This window comes from Hevea brasiliensis, chromosome 3 (assembly GCF_030052815.1).
Source record: "Hevea brasiliensis isolate MT/VB/25A 57/8 chromosome 3, ASM3005281v1, whole genome shotgun sequence".
NCBI lineage: Eukaryota > Viridiplantae > Streptophyta > Magnoliopsida > Malpighiales > Euphorbiaceae > Hevea > Hevea brasiliensis.
Genome location: NC_079495.1, coordinates 6,590,923 through 6,606,025, shown reverse-complemented (window position 1 = coordinate 6,606,025; position 15,103 = coordinate 6,590,923). Strand labels below are relative to the sequence as shown.

Below are 15,103 nucleotides of genomic sequence, written 5' to 3'. Positions count from 1 at the left end.
TAAATATTACATGCGATATATATGATTTTTTTTTTTTTTCTTTTCTCTATTAACCTTTGCCCTATTTTATAAAAACTTATTAATAATTAAATAAACTACCTCACATAATTATTTTTTATATAAATAATTATTATATTTAATAAAAATAAAAAGTAAAATTAAAAAAATAATTAATATGTTTTAATTTTTAAATATAATAAATAATTTTAAATATAAGAAAATTTAATTAAGACCGATAAAAATAAACAAAAAAATATATGGTAACTTAAAATTTTACATTGAAATTTATGAACTTATTATTTTAATTATATATATATTTTAATTAATTTATACGAATTTAGTTATAAGTATTTTATTTAAAATTATTAAATATATTTTAATATAAAATTAAATTTATATTAAATGCATTCTTAAATTAATTAATTAAACATAATTGATTTTGTATAGTTACATGATTGGAATTAATTGTTATGTAAAAGAAATTTATAAATTTTAATCATTTAAATTTAATTAATTTTGAGTTTATGGAAAAAAAAAGTGTGGATTTATACTATGCAATTATTGCATATGATTGCAATGCAAATAACATAACATATACATTTAGAAATAATCAATATTCTTATATTTATTATTTTTCAAGAAATGGCAAAAAATCCAAACAAATTTAAAATTTCATGCCATACGTCAATGAGGAGAGGTGAAATGATGGCAAGTTATAAAATTAAAATTTTACCATTTAGGATTATAATAACTTCTTTTTGTTACTCAAAACATATAATCTAATCATAAGGTGAGTCCACTTTAAAAATGAGGAAAATATTCTAAAAATAGTTATTGAGAGGTGTCCATAAAATGGTAAAAAGAAAAAGTGAATGGACACCAAGGTGTTCTTTGATGTGTCTATTTTTTGTAATGCTAGAAGAAATACTTTTTTATGGGAATGTCATATAAGAGTAATTCTTATTTACATTTGAGTATATATATCAAGCTAATTATTAATTGTTATTTTAATTTAAATTACGGTGGGTTTGACTTAAAAATACATAAATATAATTTTTTATTAATTGAGTATTTACACTTTATTGTAAGTAAGAAATTTTCAATAATGTAAATCTATAATTTTTTTTGGATTGAAATACTAGCAAGATATAGATTTACCTTTTTGCTATTATTTAGGAGCCAATAACATTAAAATGTGTTAAAAATAGTAAGATCAACTCAAAATTTTTATTTTTGTATTTTTTTAAAACGATAATTAGAATGAGGATTTTAACTTGACATCCTGTCAGATGAATGACGTATCTTTAACTATTAAATTAAGTTAGATTAGACCATAGTTTCAAATAATATAACAGTTATTGCACAACATAATGACCATTATTTACAAGGTTTTTGCAAGCCTTGTTACTGTTACTCCATTATATATAGGCAAATTTTGAATTTAGGTGTAATAATCGTTATTACCGTTATGTAGTGGTACAATTAAATAATGATAATAGTTGTTACCTCAATTATGTATTTGCCACAAATTTTTTTTATTGTTTGGTTGCTTTAGCTTTTTCATCTGTTGTTTTTTTCATATTCTCTCAAAATTTTGCTCAAAAATTTTAAAGTTTCTTCTATAAAACTGTCCCCGTTATTTTATTAGCTAAGATCATTAATAAATACATCTATTCTCCAAAGCTACTTCTTTGTAAAAAGTGAGTTTTTTTTTTAACTATTTCTTTTCATTATGTGCCCTTTTTTGCATATTTGATGAGGAAAATTATTGTTGCTGTTAGATTTGTTACTAAATTTATAGTTTGAAGGATTAATTTGATCGAAATAAGGTTAGCTTTCTATCATATTTAGCTATAAATTATTTAATACTAATGATGTCTAAAAATAATAGATTTAATGTCCTTATTTAATATATTTATGCCTATTATATAATTGTCTTTTTTAGTTTTAGTTATATCTATTAATATCTAGCCATTTTATAAACTTTGTATTTTTTTTTTAATTTGCATAATACTGAGTTGTAACCATTACCTTACAGTTTTTACAAGCCTGTTTCTAACCCGTGACTACAACGGCGATTTAAACCATAGGCTAGAGTTCAATTTGTATTATTGATGGAGAACAACATTATAAAATTAAAAATCATCCATATTTCCCAATTTAAATGCTCTTAATCTTGCAAAGATCATGCATAATAATTTACAGTACAATCAATAAGGAGAGAAGAAAAAAACACTACAATTAGCTCATCTTGGGGCATGCAATCTCTGCCAAATCATGAATCATCTAAGACACTATCTTTGGCGTCGGCATGTTCAGAAGTGAACACCAGAGGAAAAAGAAGCTGCTGAACGGGCGAGGCTGTTTGCACAAAAATTGCCCTCTCTAAAAATGTGTAGAACAATAACATTTCGGCTACTTTTAAGCAAACTTTAAAAATGTGTAGAATAAGAACATCCCAACCATTGTTAATTGGTAAATTTTTATTTAGACGAGTTAATTACAGATCTAAAATATAAATATATGAGATTTATATATTTAATAGATGGGTCCTATTATAAATCCTGTATCTTGTGTTTATGGTGAATCCGATTTAGGTAAGAAAAATATTTGTTAATATAATTGTTACGTATATATAACTCTCAGGTGTATGCAGTGGCTTGAATATTTTTTTAGTAATGCTATAAATAATTATTAATTATATATAACACTAAATAAGGTATAGTCATCTAACATTCCATATTTTGAATTTTATAATTTAATTTCTATAAAAAAAAAAAGTTTAGTTAGAATTATAAAACTTTATGAAAAACTTAGTGACTTTGATATGGAGTTGGAGTTTCTAACTAGAATAAATATACTAACTATAAATATGATGTCGAAAATAGACCAATTTTATATCACCCTTCAATTGAATTAGCAAAAGCAGTATCTCATTGCATGATATGGATGCAAAACATTCATGGTTTAAATGTAAATGAGTTGAATTACTTATCTCTTGGTCTATTAGTGAACTATCTCTCAAGGAATTGTGAAAAATATTCCACTAAAAATATTATTGTTATTGCTTCGACTCATATTCCCCAAAAAGTGCAGTAACAGCTTTTTGAATCTATTCAATTTGATTTGGTATTTTATCCATCATAATCATTAGTATTACAAAAAATATAATGTCTTTATCCATTCAACTTGCCTCATGCAATTTATTTATTGGTTTTAAAATCATAGTAGCATACTTCGTTTGGTATCCTCATAAAGCGAGTTTCAGAGGTGTCTAATCAGGTTTGGGATAAATTTAAATTTAAAAAATAATATTTTAATGAGTTTCGATCGAATTTAGATTTTATATATTGGGTATCTATTACTCATATCATTTATATAAATACATAATTAAATATATAATATATATTTTTTATAATATTATTTATAATTTTCATATATTTTATTTTATGTAAAATAAAATTTAAATATTTTATGAAATTATTAAAATTTTAAAATATAAATTATTAATCAAAATAATTTTTATGTAGATTATTAATTAAAATATATAAACTTAAATGGATTCGGATTTTTTTTAATAATAATTGGATTTTTTATAAGTTCGGATAGTTGAGGATAAATTTTAATTAGGTTTGAGATAGGTTCGAGTTTTGAGAATATTAATTAAATTCGAGTAGGGTGATTTTTGTAGATACTTTATAGGTTGCCATTCCTTAGTAAATTATTTATTAAATATTTAATAAAATTATGTCTAACTATTGCTATTGATTTCTACTAAACTGCTATTGATATGCAAAATAATTAATAAGAATATATATCATATAATTTATTTGCTATTGAGATAAATATATAAATATTAATTTCTTATATTGTATCATTTATTTTATGTTTAAAATAGATAAATAAAAATTAAAGAATAAATCGCCAAAAAAAACCCTTAATTTTTGATAATTTTTATAATTCTACTACATCTTTTTTTTTTTTAATAATTTCACCCAACATTTAGCACCCAATTTTATTCTACGACATACAAATGATCGAGATTGAAGAACAGTTTGGTTGTTGCAGCTATGCATAGGTTAATGGTGTTATGGGTCTAGAAGCTAATACTTCTCGATGGGAAGGAGTTAAGCTTGGTGTAGACGTCAGTTTCTCCAGGATTTTTGCACCTTTTCCTCTTTGCTTGAAGGCTAACCCCATGGCCAAAAGAAATTGAGAGGCCAGTAAGTAAAACCACGTCACTCGCCTAGCCTTGTTTGCAATGGTGATAGAAAGTCAATAGCCATTTTTGGTGTGAGCTCTAGAGGTCCTTGAGTGGTTCACATATTCTCTTTGAGTCTTTAATCGACAGAGTATCTTCCTTCTCAATCAACATTCCTGCTTGGTGCAGAGAGACGAGTGGTAGACTTGATTCTCCTTCACCCTCAGGTTTCTATTTAGATTTGGGCTACGTCTATTGTTGTGTTGAGTTGGCTGTTCTTCATGAAATCTCTAAAATATTCCCCTCTATTATTCTTTCCTCCTTTTTCTTTTCCTCTACTTTTCCCTTCTTTTTCTTTTTCTTTTAAGTTATTTATTTTTAATTTCTTGGCTCAATTTTTTTTCTAGTCATATTTGTCATCATTTTCTTTACTTATTTGATTTAATCTACAAAGTAAAAAAAAAAAAGATTTATTGATTAAAAAAATTGTTGGTTTTGTTTAAATATGTTGAGTGTTTTTTTTTTTTAATTTTTTTTATTAGAATTTCAAACAAAATAATGAAGCTAAGTTGTATATAAGGACAGTAATGCCATTTCAAATTCATTTACAATATATTTTTTGAGTGCATCTAATATAAATTCGAATTCATATGAGAACGAATCTAATAATCGTTAGATTAAATATTTATATTGAGATGTATAAAAAATTAATTAAAGTATATATATATATATAATATATGAATTTATATGTAAATACTTAATTTAACAGTCAATAAGCCTATTCTTATATGAGTTCAAGTTTATAATAACTGCACTCTATTTTTTTAATAGATAAACCACGTAATAAATAAAAGCAAAATACATGGAAATTATAATTTAAATTTAAAACCAAAAAGAATCTACTAATAATTATAATTTCAAAAATTAAAGCATCATTAACTTTTTATTTTAAATATTATAACAATTAATTTTTAGTTAATTGGTCGGGTATTTTTTTTTAACGATTTGGTCTTTAAAGTTAAATTTTATTAAAAAATTAATTATTATCGTTAATTTTTTTTTCAATTTAAATAATTTTATATTAAATATAAAATAAATAATTACTTAAATATAAAATTTAGATATAGAAATTATTTTACTAACAAAATAAAACTTAAAAAACTATTTTATCAATAAAATAAAATTTCAAAAATTGAATTGTTTTAAATTGAAAAGTAGTTAAAAAAGAGCCATTTAGACGGCAGGGAATAATTAATTAACATAATTAAACTTTAAGGAGCAAGTTGCTACTTAAAAACATATCAAGAACTAATATGTAGGTTGTTTTATATCTCATAGATTTAATTCTAAATTACTCTCTTATTTTCAAAGTAATTAAACACTTACTACACTACAAGAATTTAGAAGAATGATCAAAATTGAAGTTGCTAAACTAGATTTGATCGGATCATTAATAAATATGTTATATATATTTTATTTATTATTTTCTATGAAAATTATTTTAGAAGAAAATATTTTCCATTATTTCTTTACGATATTAAAATATTAGTACCTGTAACATTATTGGTATCTATTTATAGGGGTGAGCATTCTATTCAAACCAAACCGAATTGAACCGAATCGAATTAAATTATAAAAATCGAATTATATATTTTAGAAATCAAATCGAATCAAACCGCTCTATTTCGATTTGATTCAAATCGATCGATTTTGATTTTTAATTAATTTTTTAATTTAGACTTGATTTTCAAGTTATTTACTCTAATTTTGACTTTGATTTGAACCTAAAAACCATTAATCAATGAAATTAAACAATTTATATATATATAATTAAATATAATTCATAAATTTTTCATAAAAATAAATCAATTCAAAAATCGATTCAGTTCGATTTAATTATATAAAATTACCATTCGATTCAATTATATAAAATTACCATTCGATTCAATTCTATTTAACTGATTTTTTCTCTTCAAAATTGAACCAAACCGAAATAACCAAAATTTTTATAATATAAAATCGAACTGAACCGATTAAATTTTAAAATCGAACTGATTGAACTGAATCAACTCGATTCGTTTCGATTTTTCAATTTAAACCGAAATATGCTCACTCCTACCTATTTATGTTATATATATACAAACATTTTCATATTTTAATAAGATTGTCGAAATCAAGAAGATAACTTAATTCTTTATTTGACTAGAAAAATATTTTATATTGACTAATTTTTATAAATGCTCCAAATGTTAGAAAATATGAAAAATATTTTCCAGGAAATATTTTCCATAAAACAGAGCCTTAAAATAATTAAACTTTGTTCTATATGCTATGTGCTTGTATTGTCTCAAATCAATAACATAACCCAGCCGTAAAAACCAATTCTGGTTCACTACAAAATCTATTGATGATGAATGAAACCCAAGTAGAGTATGGAAGGCCCCAATTCCACTTTCAAACAAAAAAAAAAAAGAAGAAGTGAGACCCAAAATCCACACATCCAAACACCTCAGAATTAAAAGTTACTATGATTATACAACAGTTCTCTTTTTTCTGTCACAGAGGAGTTTGCAAAACCAACTATTATGTGATGAATAAATAGTACCCAAATAACATATATTTCTAGGAGTTCTATCACATGATGGCAAATAAACTAACAAATTGTTCTTTGAATGTCTTTGTCCTTCCATATTACCTCACCATGATTGAAGATTTTCACCATGCCCTGGAAAAATCATTGATAGGTTTAGCATCCAACAAAAACTGGCTGTCTGAGACATGAAATTGCTTGTCCACATAAGCGTGCCTGATAAGGGTTCAACATTAAAACTCAAGTAATACAGCTAAGTGTAGTGGTTCCTGGCTCTAGCCCTCTATCTATACTATATGATCACAAATTCACAATCAATTTGTCGACATACCCTTAGAGTAGATTTAAGATAATCAAGAACTAGATGGGGGCAAAAATCAGCTACCAATGAAACTTGTTCAAATAGTCTTCAATAGCATTAACTAATATAATATGTTTTACTATGATGACGCACATAACCAGGGCAACCTGAAGCTTAACGTGGTTTTACAAGAGCAATTCACTAGCACAAGAATAAAGGAAACAAGATTTACATCCTCAGGAGCAAGATCAGGTACTGACATTACTACAGAGTGACACCATCCACCACAAACAGGTGGGCAACACTTAGGGGTCCATTGGTGGGGCCAACTATGAGTGGGAATTTTGATATAAAATTAGAGCACAAAATGCTACCTCAATAGATCATAGGAATCCTGACAACCAGAAAAAATTGGAGATCAAAGAGAATAAAATGATGGCATAGAGCATTGCCCCGGCAAAATCGAAGGAATCATGGCACCCAGCACCAGAATTAACTGGTGATGTAGATAGAACGTGAAGCAGAATAATTCTAAATCAGGAAAGTAATAAGGCCACTTCCAAGGAATCAAACATCAGGACCATTAATTTATATTTCTCGTTATCCTTTTGTTCAATAATGCCATTAATTTATTAACACGGACATTAAGCAAGAGATATAGGGCCAACATTGTGCCGAGAAGAATTTGATGTGGCATGAACCCCCACATTAGCAAATTATGACAGTGTTGATCCAGGTACAATTTTATAAATTCATACCACATCCAGCTGAGAATCAAATGCTCAATAGGGAAATGTGATAAGTTAGTAGGGGAAGGAATGAGAAGGGGAAAGGGGAGGGCTCAGATGAAGTGGAGGGAAGTAGTATCAAAGGACTCACAAGTTCAAGATATTGATGCGGACCTAGTATTTGATAGAGCTGAATGACGAAAAATGATCCATATAGCACCCCAACTAGTTTGGAATTAAGGTTTAGTTGTCGTTGCATACCACATCATCTCTATTTTAAACATTGACAGAGGATAAAATTGTAACACTAATTGAAATTTATGACCTTAATAAAAATACAAGAATTTGACATAATTGTAAAATATGCAGAGGTTCACACATGTGTTTGCATTTTTTTGTCATTAATCCAACTCATAGTGTCTCACCCAAAATAAAAAATAAAAAATAAAAAAAAGGAAAAAACTCAAGTGGATTTATTGTTACCATTTTGCATGGCATCTCTGTGGCTTGCAGATGGCATACAGAAAATCCAATGTATTACAAAGAAACACACCTTTATGTGAGGATATAGCCACATGCAAATTTCCAGAGTATCAGCTGTGTACTTTGAAACACTTCAGATGAGGAAACAACTGAAGCAATTCTTCCCGGCTCCGTTTCTGCAAGAAAAATTTGTACTCCACAAACTGATTGAAATATAAGGGGAATGAATGGAAGAAATAAATAGACTTAAGAAAGTGATTAAAAAAAAAGAAAAGGACTCAAAAATGAAATCGTTTCAGACTTTTCACTGATGAAAGTCTGAACAAGTTTTTGTGCCTACAGTAACGCACTGCAGATGTAGACTCACTTTAATACAATTTTAAGCAACTTCATAAAAAATCTGTCATAGCATCTCATCAAATATCTTTTGCTATCCCCTAGCTCAATTACTCTTGCCACCCAAATCTTTTGTTATTCATATTTTCTAATCTTTAAGCAACCAAGTAGTAGAACTAGCAATTGAAATGACAAAATTCCATTACAAAAATATTTAGCAAATCACCTTGCATGATTTGGTGATGGATTACTCCAGTGTATGTGTATCAAAATTAAGTTGTAGAATTGACCAAAACCAGGAATTTCATTATCTACAACACATTATTACAAAATGTGGAAGGAAAAAGGTGATCGAAAAAGAATATGGCATATAACATAGCAAGAATACAATGACTGTATTAGGCAGTTGGAAGAAACTGCATCACTGGGATCAACTTTATTATTGTATTTGAATTGCATGAATAAAAGATTTAGCCATTTCAAATAAACAATCAGCATTTTTCCCATTGACCTTGTGATCAATATAATTCTTGGCAGTTCATACTCAGCATAGTCAAAGTAAAAGAGGAGCAGGAAAATCTCTTTTTTTTTCCCCTATTCGGGGGCCAAGGGAGTCACTGGGGTTTTCAGTTCTGATCTAAAAGCTTTTTAATAAAGACCTGGCAACTATTAGCTTGCAAATAAACAATATACAAAAGATGGTCAGAAGCCCTTTGCAACAAGAAATAGTTGGATACCTTTATGCCAATGCATCCATTTACATCAAGGGTTGTAATTGTAGTTGAGCAGAACTTTGAAAGTGCCTCCAGGCACTTGTCAGTCACACCAACAATTCCAAACAAGCTGCATCATTCTTTCAATCACATCAGAGACGAGACTATAGCAAGAAAATGCACATTGGAATGAGAGCACAGAATATACCACATGCTCATCAACATAATCTACAAGGGGTGTGCCAATTACCCTTGGGGGGTGTTTGGTACGGGATTATCGAGGCGTAATTGTTACCCTTGTAACTTTTAACCATCATTAATATTGTTTAGATATTTAAAGAGACTAGGTTAACTTTTCACCTCATTAATATTTTGCCTTCTTGAGGAGTTAAATGTTAATCTTGGGGCACCTACGTTAATAATTACCATCTTTAAAGGTTAAAACTTACAAGGGTTTAACCTTTGATTTTCTAACCTTCTACCAAACACATATTTAGTGAATTAACCAGAAGACATTATGACAATATCCTCTATCAAGGAACGTATCAATAAACCCAAGTTATTTGTTAAATTATTCTAGCATGAGACTTTTAATTTGTAAAATTTATTATAGTATTAAGAATATCACAATATCAGGAAAATACTTTACTATGATACCTGCAATGGGAACTTTCAGTTAGCAGCAGAATGGTCAGACAATTACTAAAGTATCTAAGTGAGGCACAGTTGCCAACTAAGTTAAAGCTTGACTAGCATCTAATAATGCTTGAACCATAAAGCAGCGAGTTCAACACACTCTTTGGGAGATCAAATTCAGACCATTAGCACTATAATAAAAAGTGCTCCAGCAGGCCAGCTGCTTTTAGGGGTTTGAGAGATATAAAGAATGTCTTGACTATTGCTAGGTGCTCACTTGAACATAAACATCTCAAGACAATAATACTATTTCTAGTATTTTTACTATGATAGTCCATGCAAGGAAGAAAAAGAAGTAGGTACCTAAGAAACTCAAGAGAGGTGCAACCTTCAGCAATTGCTATAACCCCCACATCAGTGACTTGAACACACCTATCAAAAGAAATATAAGTTTTTGATGTAATTATCTCTTCTCATTCTAAGAATTTTCTATAAATGTTTTATTTTACTCACCATGTCAAATTTAGTGAGACAAGATTTTTGCATTTAGCTATACAAGAAAGTCCGTCATCAGAGAGATTCTGAAAGTTAAAATTTCAAATCATATGAAGCTTTAGCTTATATTTAATGTAAAGCTTGTTCAGGGAAAAAAAAAAAAAAAAGATTTTCACCTGGGCACCACATAAATCTAAAAATTGTAGATGGGCTAGATTTGATATTTTCTTGTAAGCTTTGTCAGTGAAGCTGAAAAGAATAAAACAGAACATAAATGCCATAATTTGGAAATACAAGTACTAAAATTACACTTTACAACCTTTAAAGACATCAGTACTAACGTGGAAAGGGCATAAAGATTTAAACTCTGGAGAGAGGAGCACTTGACCAATATTTGTTGCAAACCACCATCTGTTAGCTTGATGCACCTGGAAACACCAGAGACAATTACAAGATGCATAAACCTTCATGAGCACTATTCAAATTTGACATCTCACTAGACAATATTTGGACAGGCAAACAATCATTCGACTTCGTTGTTAAACAATTTTTGATGGCCTAAGATTTTGTCTAGATACTAATAGCAAGAAATAAATTGATAAAATGCAGAAGCAGACAGAAGCCTTTTCTATTGATATAATTTCATCTAGTATATCTGATTTCAAACAATTACATACCTAGTCAGATTCAATGACTCTAAGTCTTGATAGTTGTCAGCAACTAATTGCAAACTTTTGTCTGATATATTCTGCATAACAAAAAACAAAAATAAAAAAAAAGAAAGGAAAGAAAATTTATTATTTGCCTAATTCAGTTGTAGGAAACAAAGTGAATTTTCAACTATCTACACTTGCTTACGTGTTATCTCCTTTTTCCTATTATTTTCTGCCAAGAATTTAAAAATTATATAATTACATCATCTGTGTATGGTACATTTTAATTATAAGGATATTGTTCAAAGCCTGCACTCAAATACATTTTGATTTTCTCCATACTCCTGCATGGTACACTGCAAATGGGACAACAGATAACCAGCATTAAGTTGGTGATCAAGTACCTTACAGCCACTCAAGTTCAAATCAACTACATGTTTGCCATTCTCCACCAAATGATTTATACCAACATCTGTCACCCTGAAGCTCAATCCACATGTGAACTTCTTAGCAATGAAAGAAGTTTGGCTCTACTGATTTATTTGAACTACTAATATGCAAATCTTGTAAATCTTCAAGTACCTCACATTCCAATAAATAGAGAAGACCTTCAGTTTTGGACAAGCACTGGTTATAGCTTCTATTCCCTTGTCAGAGATCTTCTGGCAGCCATTCAAATTTAACGACTCCAAGCTTTGAAGAGAAATGATAGACTGAAATGCTTAAATTTCATCACTATAATCTTCAGAGATAGCAAAAGCATTTAAACTATTTTAAATTGTATAAAGTAAACTGGGATAAAAATTTTTAGATGCAACAATCAAAATCAAGGTAAAATTCCTCTATTAAAATCGCTGTTTCAGAAGTAAATTTTGGGGCCATAGATCTTCTATGCATTAATAAATGTTGAGTAATTTGAAAACTCAAAGGCAACTCGCCTATGTTGTTTTCTGTATGCTTGAAATGTTTCAGCCTAAACTTTTATCAGCGTGTCAATATTATGATAACTAGGTAACACTTACAAGCTGACTTACCAATATTGCAAGAAATAGCCACAAGGATGCCACATTTTTGTTTCTACTCATTTTCCTTCCCCTAGTTACGCTTCTAAATCTATTGTATGCTACAGTGACAACGAGGATATCTCTGCATTTGGCACCACAAAATAACAAGTTCAGTCCACTTATCAAAAATTTCTAGATAAGGCCATCATCCTGAGTCACTCCTGTTTAGTCAGCTCTTGGGATGAGTTATCCTGATATTTTCTGTACTTATGCTTGTTAGTTTCTCCCTGGCTTATAAAGATAGAGGATGAAATTAAGCATAAAACCTTTAATATTTAAAGTTCAAGCACTCAAGGAACCTAGATTCACCTAGCTGTTTATATATGAAGTAAGAGCAATCTAATTTGTCAACATTAATGCCACATACCTTGTTTTGAAGGACTTCAAGATGTCTGTCTTCAATATCTTGTGCAAATTCAAGGTTAATCTGCTTCACATGCTGGTATCTTGACTGCAAAAACACAAGAAATAAACCACCATAATGTTAATATCTATAAAAAGTTACAGTAGAAAAATATTATCAATTTAATGCTCCCAAAAAGGCAGCCTATCTTTTTTTTTCCCCATCACTTATATTTCAAAATGAGCAGCATCAAAATATCAATGGATTTAGCAGATTAAAAAATCTGTGACAATTTACCAGTGAAAGAGCCCTTATAAGTCTATCTCCAGCCTTATTCATCTCACGAAAATCAAGAACCTTAAATAAAATCAAGAGGAACCCAGATCAAGTAAACCATTCAAATACTGTTATCAATTGAGAAGTGACCAAATTTAATGGAGAGAGAGAAGGATGGAGAAAAATTATACCAGCCAGAGAGAGAGATAAGAGATGAGAGTGCGGTGGAGCCAAGGGCTAACAAGCAGAAGAGACACAAGGTCTCTTTGAGGGAGTCTCGTGCTGACTATCTTCATGACTCTTGGGATTGTTTCTCTGCTCCATGTTAGCTCGTCTTCTACATCCTTTGTTTCCATTCTTGTGAGCTGTGAGGGCAGCCGGGAGAGCGCCACACTAGACAGAGAGGAGTTTAAAGGGGGATCACAAATATGGGAAAATTAATATTTAACCTCTGTATTTTAACAAAATTAACCGCTTAACCTTGTATTTTAAAATATATTATTTAATACCCATCAAAATATTTAATCATCCAGTAAAATTTTTTATTATTTATTTTATTTAAAATATTATTTAATTTTTCTATTTTAAAGAAATTAATTAATTCTTATATTTTAAAAAATATTATTATTTAATTTTTATATTTTAATAAAACTAATTAATTAGTTCATGTATTTTAAAAAATTATTAGGTAAAAATAAAAATTTTAATATATGGAGATTAAATATGAATTTATATTTTTTTTAATTTTTAATTTTTAAATATTATTTTTATATTTTATTTACATAAAAATAATTTTCTTTGATTACTTATAAATTTAAAATAATTGAGTTAACTCTTTTGTACAAACAGCTTGAACTATTTTTATCAATAGATGAAAACAAAGAAATAATGAGATAAATGTGCGGATATACAAGAGAAAAAATATGAGGAGAAAGAAATAAAGGAAGATAAAAGAGAAATAAGGGATAAAAGATTAGGTAATTTGGATATAAAAAATAATTATAGGATTAAATAGTTAATAGAATCAAATTACAATAACGAATTAATATGTTTTTCTAATATATAAGAACTAAATAATTAGCTTCACCAAAATAAAAAGATTAAATAATAATTTAATTAGTATTAAGTGATAAAAAAAATTGATGAAATGATTAAATAGTTTAACAAAAACAAAATACATTAATTAAAAAAATATATTTTTTAAAATAAAAAATAAATAGTACATGAACAAAATAGTAATTTATCTTATAAATAATAAAATAATAAATTATTTTATTTTTAATTTACTTTAATTATACTTTATCTTTTTTATTGTTAAATTAAAATTTATTAATTTATCTAATAATAATTATTAAAAATAAATAAGAATAATAATAATTTACAATATATGCTTCAAGGGTCATGCTATTTCAAAATTACCAATTATATTTAGCACAGATAATTTATAAAATAATCTCTATACTTTATTATAATTAATGAGTTAATTTCTGAATTTTTTAAATTTAAATGATTTAATCTTATAATTTACTTTGTTAATGAATTAAAAATTTTTAAGGCTCATGAGCTAATTACATAAATTGGGTTTAAAAACATACATAAAGGAGAGAGAATGTCCAAAACCAAATCAAAACAAATTATACTCACAGCCCAGCCCATCCTCCCACCCAACAACCCTAGGAATAGGGAAGAAGAAACCACGCTGCTCTTCTCATAGCAACAATCTATACTGCCGTCTAGAGAGGAACCAACAACATCCGAAGGTCACAAAGACCAAACACAAGCGAAACACTAATTCCTATCCCAACCACAAATAGACCTCCAAGTTCTTCCAAATAAAACTCGACTTTTTGGCCGGAGGGAGATGCAGCAGAGCTCCTCAGCCAGGTCTACTTATACTTTTCCGTCCTCTTTCCCTCTCTCTTGTTTTGCCTCCCTTCGCTCTACTCTTTGTAGCTCTCCCTCTCTCCTTTATCTTTCTCCTTTTATCTCGTCTCTAAACGCAACTAAATAATTATATAGCCACACATTAATATTTACTTTTTTAGATTCTAAAGTTTTTTTACACATTTCAAAATTCTTTTAAAGTTATGGATCCATAAATGTTTGAACAATAAAGATATTATATTTATTTTAAGTAATAAAAAATATAAATATTATTTTTTATTGTAATATAAAAATTAAAAAAGTGAAAATTTAAATATAATAATTATTAAATAAATGATATATCTTCAATTACTAAAGCCAGTCAAGTTAAGCACTAATCTTGCATGAATTATATAAGAAT

The 15,103-nt window shown here is 28.0% G+C and overlaps 1 protein-coding gene across 6 annotated transcripts; it reads right to left on the bottom strand.

Moving 5' to 3' along the window:
* Positions 1 to 6,734: 6,734 nt before the first annotated feature.
* LOC110655121 (F-box protein At3g58530) lies at positions 6,735 to 13,236 on the bottom strand. 6 transcript variants are annotated; one of them, XM_021811314.2, is made up of 13 exons: positions 13,011 to 13,234; positions 12,841 to 12,900; positions 12,568 to 12,651; positions 11,719 to 11,849; positions 11,541 to 11,616; positions 11,161 to 11,231; positions 10,825 to 10,911; positions 10,660 to 10,732; positions 10,502 to 10,569; positions 10,352 to 10,420; positions 9,377 to 9,482; positions 8,374 to 8,479; positions 6,735 to 6,926 (listed from the first exon to the last, which is right to left on the bottom strand). In XM_021811314.2, exons 1-12 carry the CDS (start codon positions 13,173 to 13,175, stop codon positions 8,414 to 8,416), a joined length of 1,056 nt encoding a protein of 351 aa, XP_021667006.2. In that variant the 5' UTR covers positions 13,176 to 13,234; the 3' UTR covers positions 6,735 to 6,926; positions 8,374 to 8,413. The 6 variants fall into 6 exon arrangements, with proteins under 6 accessions (XP_021667006.2, XP_021667005.2, XP_057999727.1 ...); XM_021811313.2 differs by having other exon boundaries at positions 6,741 to 6,926; positions 8,374 to 8,506; positions 13,011 to 13,236; XM_058143744.1 differs by lacking the exon at positions 6,735 to 6,926 and adding an exon at positions 7,186 to 7,486 and having other exon boundaries at positions 8,374 to 8,506; positions 13,011 to 13,236.
* Positions 13,237 to 15,103: the final 1,867 nt, after the last annotated feature.

What these genes read in the sequence shown, in the direction of transcription:
- LOC110655121 (XM_021811313.2), bottom strand. Translation starts at nt 13,175, where the DNA reads ATGGAAACAAAGGATGTAGAAGACGAGCTAACATGGAGCAGAGAAACA. An exon ending in TAGATTTATGTGGTGCCCAG is followed by an intron (nt 10,570 to 10,659) that starts GTGAAAATCTTT and finishes TTTAACTTTCAG; the next exon opens with AATCTCTCTGATGACGGACT. An exon ending in GTCTCACTAAATTTGACATG is followed by an intron (nt 10,421 to 10,501) that starts GTGAGTAAAATA and finishes TTCTTTTGATAG; the next exon opens with GTGTGTTCAAGTCACTGATG.